Raw genomic sequence first — 7,404 nt, forward strand, 5'->3', positions numbered from 1 at the left:
GCAGTCATGGGGTACAGTGTACTGGTTTTATATACAATTTGAAATACTTTCATCAAACTGGTTAACATAGCCTTCATGGCATCCTCTTAGTTATTGTGTTAAGACATTTATATTCTACATTTAGAAAGATTCACATGTACCTTTGTAAGATGAACCACAGTTGTGGTTCCACCAAACACCCTCCTGCCACCCATCCTCCCCCTTCCCCTACCTTCTCTCTCCCCTTTCCCCATATTCTTGGGCTAAAATTGGGTTATAGCTTTCCTATGAAAGCTATAAATCAGTTTCATAGTAGGACTGTATACTCAGTAACTGTTAAGTACAAAATATAGTTTAAACTCCAGGCAGCTAGTTACTACCACAATAGGATATAGTGAGTGAAATGATGGAATAGGGAATAATCAAAAGATTCGAATTGAGGTAGATCATTTACTAGCTCTGTGATTTTGGTGTGGTTTATTAATCCACCTAAGCCTCAGTTTCTGAATCTACAAAAATAATAAATAATGCTAGTCAAGAAGCCCATGCCCAATACCCACTGGGTCAGATAGGTTTTAGAATTCAGAACTCTTCAAACTTTACAAACATATTAAGGTACATGAACTATATAGGAGGCAGCAAGGTCTGGGGCAGCAGCCTGTAATCAACCACATTAGCATTTCTACAGTGAAATATATGAACAGTCACAGTAATGGGATGCATCATGACTATAAATAGCCTCAAGTCAGTTCTGCTATCTGAGTTTGTATCAAGCATACAGAAAAATCTTTGAGAGACTTTTGTATTTTGGACTTATAGCAAAGGAAGTGCAGGCCTGTTTTATACATATAAGTCTGTGTGTGTACAGGTGTGTACATATATATGCACATGCAATAACAGGCACACATACCTATACATACTTATATATTTATTAGGGGGAGTGACTATTTTTAGAATCAAGAGATTTGTGCCCATCTTTTCTAACAGTGCTCAGCACAGAATAAACAGTTAGTATTGCCTAGAATGTTTATAGCCTAAAGGCAGGGATCATTGTTTTTTTCATTAATATGCCCCCATGTGCCTAATAGAGCGTCTGGCACAGAGGAAAGCCTCAATAAATATCCCTGTAATGATTCATGATGTTTCTTCATGCAGACTTTCTTTATCTGAGTAGAATCAGGTGAAATAAGATATATAATCCTGGAGGGGGCTCAATTTGTTTTGCAAGATAGTAGGGTAGAAGGAGAAAGGTCATGAAAAGTTTCTAATGAAACACAGAGAGTTAACCCAAGTCTTGAAGATCAATATTTAATTCCCCTCCTACTTTCCATTAAAAAAAAAAGTCACTGAATTTGGGAAGTGAATAACATTGGCTTGATTTGCTCCTGAATCTGACTTATCAGGAAAATCAGCCATTGGCAGGGTCATAATTAATATTCTAATTACAACTGTGGTGTACATCGAAATTAAAAGAAGCTCATGAACAGTTCAAGAGGATAACACACAGTTGGGGGGGGTCTCCCATAGTGTGATTTTGGACATCAGGAAGCCCATGTCTACACAAAGAACATTCATATAAACTGCCAACAACAAAACAATTGTAAACTGAGTCCAACATACACATGTACATAACACTTTCCTAAACTAAAATTGTAATTCTGTACATCTGCTCCCACCTGACAATGGATGAACTAGCTTCCCACTGCAAATGCTGCTAAGCTTCTATATAGGTTAATGATTGAAACCACTGACAATGAAAAACAAAAGGGAGAAATGTCTACCTGCAACTGGAGATATCTAGATGACCTTAAAATGTAACAAAACAAAGTAACACCTTAGTAACTGAAGTGGCAGGAAATAAAACAAAGCAAAAAATGCACCATTCTTCTAAGTACTATAAACTAGAGAAAAGATTTGGCATAGAGAGCTCTCCTGTGAATGAGAAAGAAAAGCTTATTTGTTTATGCATTCCACAAGTATTTCTGTATTTCATCTATAGCAGGGTGGAAGAGATGGAAGGAAGAGCTTTCCCCAAAAAGACAATTTTAGACTGTAACCTGAGAATATTCATATTCCCTAAGGAACCAACAGGTCAACTGGCTAACGAAGCCAGTGTAAAATCTGGTGTAAAGGATTCACAGCTAAATATGGCAGCCACTGTGAGGAGTCTGATGTTCAACATCTAAAGGCCATGAAGGACCCTAAAATTGAGATCTTAAAAACAAAGCTTACCCGGCCGACAAGAATTGGTTCAGGTCCAGAAAACTCTTCCAGGACAAACATTTGATTCCAAACCCAGCCTCTTTTGGAGCGATTCAAAATCCGCTGTTCTTCACCCAGCCTGTTTAGTTCCAAAGGGGATCCACTCATTAAAACTTGCGACTGATTCATTGGAGCCGAGTAAATGCAAGGGGGAAGAGTAATCCATAATATTATTAATGGAGTCCAGAGATCCAAGAGCATTTCCGCTAGCCGTTCTGGCATGGTCCCACCAGTTAAGCAAATCACCATGAAAATGAGACAATTATTTTTTTTGTCTCCAATCTGCAGCCATCCAATTTATCAAGCAGTGCTGGGCATTTACTCACAGCTCTGCCACGTGTCTACGGCACGGGGAAACAGGCATCATCTAAGCAGCTTTTCTATGACCACAATCCATTGGCTTTTCTTTTCATTGAAACTTCCTGCAAAAACAAGAAGGAGGAAAGATAAGGGTCCACTGAAACAGGTTTTAAAATTTAAAATAAAATCACTGCTTTTCAAAAGCACCTAAGTGAACAACAGTAGGCACTTCCCAAACTCTTCAGCTGAAAAACTGGATTTGAGAATCAGAATGAGTAGGCTAATAAGTCCTCTTATTTTTAAGCTTTATTTGGATTTTAAGATTTTATTCCGTAGCTATGCTACTTACTAAAAACTGCTTTGACTAATAAAACATTTCCTCCTTTCTTTTCTTCTCAGCACCCTCCTTTCCTTCCTTCTTCACTGGCATCCTGCCTTCTCTCTCTCCATCCTTCCTCTCTCTCTTTTCTTATATCCTTTTCTGTTATAATACAAGCTGGGATGTGTAGTAAGGCAGCCCTCTTATAAAACAGAATGCAAACCTTTTCTTAGTCTCTTTTTTTAGCCTGTTCAAAGAAAGGTTTCAGTTCATTATATGCTAAACTCTGTGAAGATATTAGCTTTTAATGAATAACATTTTTTCATTACAAATAGAAAGTGGGAAGGGGAATTTCCCCAGTCTTCACAGTGAAAAAGGGATTGTCCAGTTCAGTGTACAGAATGCAATTCTTGGCCATGATGCTAATAATGAGTGAATAAAATTACTCTGCTCCCAGGGAGAAATTCTGTAATGTCCAGCTTGTATGCTATAATCAGGACAGTGTCACGGTTCCCATTCTAAATGCACAGCTGAACTGGAGATTTGAATTATGAAAAGCTCCTTTGGGAATAAAATATGGTAAAAATACAACTTTCATTTGAAGAGATTCAGAAAGGGACGGGGAGGAAAAAAAAATGAAAGAAATCCCCATTACCTGAGGTGTCAAATACATTTTTTGCTTACCTTCAGTGTGGGAAAACGTGTTCCATCCCTCTCAAAAAAATTATTTTTAAAGAAATAATGTTCACTGCAGATCTCAGAGAGAAGCCTTGCTGAATTAGATCAAATGGGAAAATAATTCCTCAGGACACCATCAGGAATAGTTTGGTTCAGAGAATTCATAATAAGGTAGGGGACCTTTCACCTCTAAGTCTCTGGTTGTGTTCTGACTTGGAATGGGAAATGGAGAAAGTCATTTAGACTGGCTGGGCTGGGGAGTGGCCTCCGTGAAGGCAGCTAAAAGGCAGACGCCGCTAACACAAACACAGGCAGGCTCTGATGGAACAAGACGGCCACAGAACCTCCCTGCATGTCATCTTCTGCCTGGGTTCAGCTCAGCACTAGGACTTTGTCCTCAGAAGGAACCTACCCTGATGAATGAGTGCACAGGGGAGCCACAACAAGCAGCAGTTGCTTTGGAAACTGAAGGGACAGTCAGCTTTCAGTAGGGAACCAACTCAGAGAAAACCAAATTCAGAACAATGCCCCCCCCCCTTTCCGTGGAATTGCAGCACATTCAGAGAAATCAAGTCTTCCCTTACAACAGAGTTCCCCTAAGACCTTCTTTCGTCCCAGTGTCAGGGCACAACTTTGCAGGCTTTAAAACTAAAATAAAACAAAATTCAAAAAGTCACAATAAGAAAATCCGCAAGCATTTGGATCTTTGTGAATGGTCAACCCACTTATTTACTTTAATAGCATTTATAGCACATCTGTTATGTGCCCTGTGCTGTCTTAGACACACGGTGGCGGGTGGTGCTGACAGACGACTGTGCTATGCTAGAGAGTGCCTGTTCTGGAGACAGATCCACCTGGGTTGTATCTCCTCTCATGTCACTTGCTGGCTCTGTAATGACGGACAAGGGTACTCAAGTTCTCTGAGCTTCATTTTTCTCTCTTGCGAAGTAGAATAATACTAATTCCTACTGAACAGGGCAGTGGCATGGCTCAGGAAGGAGACTCATGTAACATGTGGCCAGAACTTGGAAAGCACTCACTAAACTGGAAGCCATGGGTTTATCTTAAGATAGTCAGTAAGGGTGGTGACAACATGGTCCTGGTCTGTGAGAGACTTTGGTTAAAAAAGACAAAGGAATGAACAAAGAGTGAAGCTCTGTGTCCTCTGCAGAGAAAGCAGGCAAGGTACAGGAGTGTGCAAGGTGCTCTGAGATCTCTAAGGTGGCACATGATAAGGACGGTTTTGGTGGTGGAAGGGCTGGTCTGCTTTGCACACCCAGTGAGACTCGTTCTAGTCATGAGCCTCAGCCAAAGCAATTCTTAGCAAAAAAGGGCTTAACCTGTCCAAATATATTCAGCTCCACTATCGGTCATGTCTGAGTGCACAAAAAAGCCATGGACACTTTTTTCCTGATGGTACAACATCAAGAAGGCTCTGAGAGTGACCTCTAGTGTCGGTCCATGTGGGGTTTAGGTCCTAATCCTTACCAGTTATATAACTGGGGAGCAATTAACAATGGTAATATATCCTACTTACTAGGTCTATTTTGAGGACTACAGGAGATACTCCTGGTCAAGCAGTCAGGGCTGGCTAGCACGTACTATTCTTTAAAACTGTGCCAAATGCTCTTCGAGTAGACTCTGGCATCTGCTTTGTTTTTAATGATTCTATAGTAGGACAGTTTCATCCCAATTTAAATTTATTGTAAAATACACACTTCTTTAATGGAAACTACCAAGGGGCACTCAGGACAGACTGTGACCTGATGGGTAGCCTACCTCAACTGTACAGAATCACATAAAGTGTCATAATAGACTCTGAACCAAAGTTATCCAAAGGCATAGCTTCATCAGCCAAAACGAGTAGATTAATAAATAGGAAAATACATGTATCGCCACAAATAGTGTCAGGTAATGCAATATTTATATTTCAGAAAGCTTGTAATGCCTTGTCTTGTGTTCAAAACTTAGGCAGAGAATAACTAAATAACTTGCCTAAGGAACATCTCCAGGGAGAAGCAGAACCATAATTTGAATCTATGTAATATAACTACAAAATTTGCTTTCTGAATACAACCCTTCCTCTCATTACAGAAATATTTGATTAGCATGTGCTACGTGTCAGGCACCAGAGATAGAAAGGCAAACTGATTCAAGCAGCAAAGAATCTAACTGAAAAAGACAAAGGAATATGTAATTAATTCAGTGCAACTTACTTTTAGAAAGCTGTAATACAGAGGAATGGGTATGCCTCTCATCCTGGCAGCATTAAAAAGTGTGTCCTTACTAGGCTGCGATTGTAGCTCGCACCTATAATCCCAGAACTTTTCCAGGCCAAGACAGGGAGATCACTTGCAAGACCAGCATGGGCAGTATATCAAGACCCCATCTCTACAAAATAACTTTAAAATTAGTCTGTCATAATGGCCTGTGCCTGCAGCCCCAGCTACCCTGGAGGCTGAGGTGAGAGGATCAGTGAAGTCCAGAAGTTTGAGGCTGCCATGAGCTGTGATTGTGCCACTGCACTCCAGCTTGGTGACAGAGGAGGACAATATTCCTAAAAACAATACAAGTGTCTTAACACAATAACTAAGAAAATGCCATGAAGGCTATGTTAACCAGTTTGATGAAAATATTTCAAATTGTATATGAAGCCAGCACATTGTACCCCAGGTACAATGGGATACAAGGTTGAGTTATTAATTCAGTGAGTTGCATTAAATTAATTACATATTCTTTTGTCTTTTTCAGTTAGATTCTCTGCTGTTAATGATTGCATTAATGTACACAGCTATGATTTAATTAAAAAATATTTAGAAGATAGAAAGAAGGCTTCCTGGACAAGGTATCATGTAAATGCTGAGAAGAAATTAGCCAATCTAGGAAGGTATATGTGTGAGAGAATGTTTTAGTTCACCAGTGGACAGGAACAAGACCACCCAGGATCTCTGAGTGAATCAGTATCTAAGGCTATTTTCAAATTATTACCGGCAAGATCACCCAGTCCATCCTCCCTTCATCCATCTCTCTAACCACCAAATTCACACAAGTCATGGTCCCCATAGAGTACATGTCATATAGATTACCCTCTTTCTGCCAGTTCTTTGCAAAAAGGAGGATATGTTTGATTTTTCCAAAGGTCTGGCCACCCATAGAGAGGGTGTGAGAGACAAATGAGTGCCACTCAAGTACAACTCAATTTTCAGAGAGCTGGGCAGTGATTTTACCAATTCCATGCAGTCAGTGGGAAAACCCTAGGAAGAAAGTAGTCCAACTCAGTAGAAACCATTCTTTATCCATGTAAGTCAACCCTGCCTCCCCTCCCTGCACAGGGCTTCTAGCAACTGAAATACTCATATGCCACCTCCTTAAATTTTGCCAAGTTCTTAAGTCACCTGTATTATTACTTATGTTTTATTATAAGAGATTTGGTTTTTGGAATATTATTTTAAAATAGAAAGTCAATATTATTTGGCATAATGGAGTATAACTTTAAAATTGCCAGGTTAATAGTGAACACTTCACATTCGTAATGTTAAATCATAAAGAAGAACGATACACACACACACACACACACACACACACACACCGTTCTTATCTATTCTTTAAAATAACCCTGTAACTGTTACCATTACTTTATCATCATTTCCACTTAGAGATAAGTAAATGGAAGTACAAAGATGTTAGTGTTTCAAGCAATGTTTTATTTTCACTAAACTAAATACTATCAAATCCAGAGGTCAACCTCTTCATTAAAAGACCAGAAACAGGCTCGGCGCCTATAGCTCAACCGGCTGAGGCGCCAGCCACGTACACCTAAGGTGGCGGGTTCGAATCCCCAGCCCGGACCCGCCAAACAACAATGA

The 7,404-nt window shown here is 39.8% G+C and overlaps 1 protein-coding gene across 1 annotated transcript in view; it reads right to left on the reverse strand.

The window, feature by feature from the left end:
• CDH8 (cadherin 8) overlaps positions 1–7,404 on the reverse strand; it is a 377,151-nt gene that overhangs the window by 358,938 nt on the left and 10,809 nt on the right. The window contains exon 2 of the mRNA XM_003801316.1: positions 2,212–2,663. Coding sequence (XP_003801364.1) covers positions 2,212–2,490 — 279 coding nt within the window. The 5' untranslated portion in view covers positions 2,491–2,663. The remainder of the gene's footprint in view (positions 1–2,211; positions 2,664–7,404) is intronic.

This window comes from Otolemur garnettii, unplaced genomic scaffold (assembly GCF_000181295.1).
Source record: "Otolemur garnettii isolate 467f Iridium unplaced genomic scaffold, OtoGar3 scaffold00207, whole genome shotgun sequence".
NCBI lineage: Eukaryota > Metazoa > Chordata > Mammalia > Primates > Galagidae > Otolemur > Otolemur garnettii.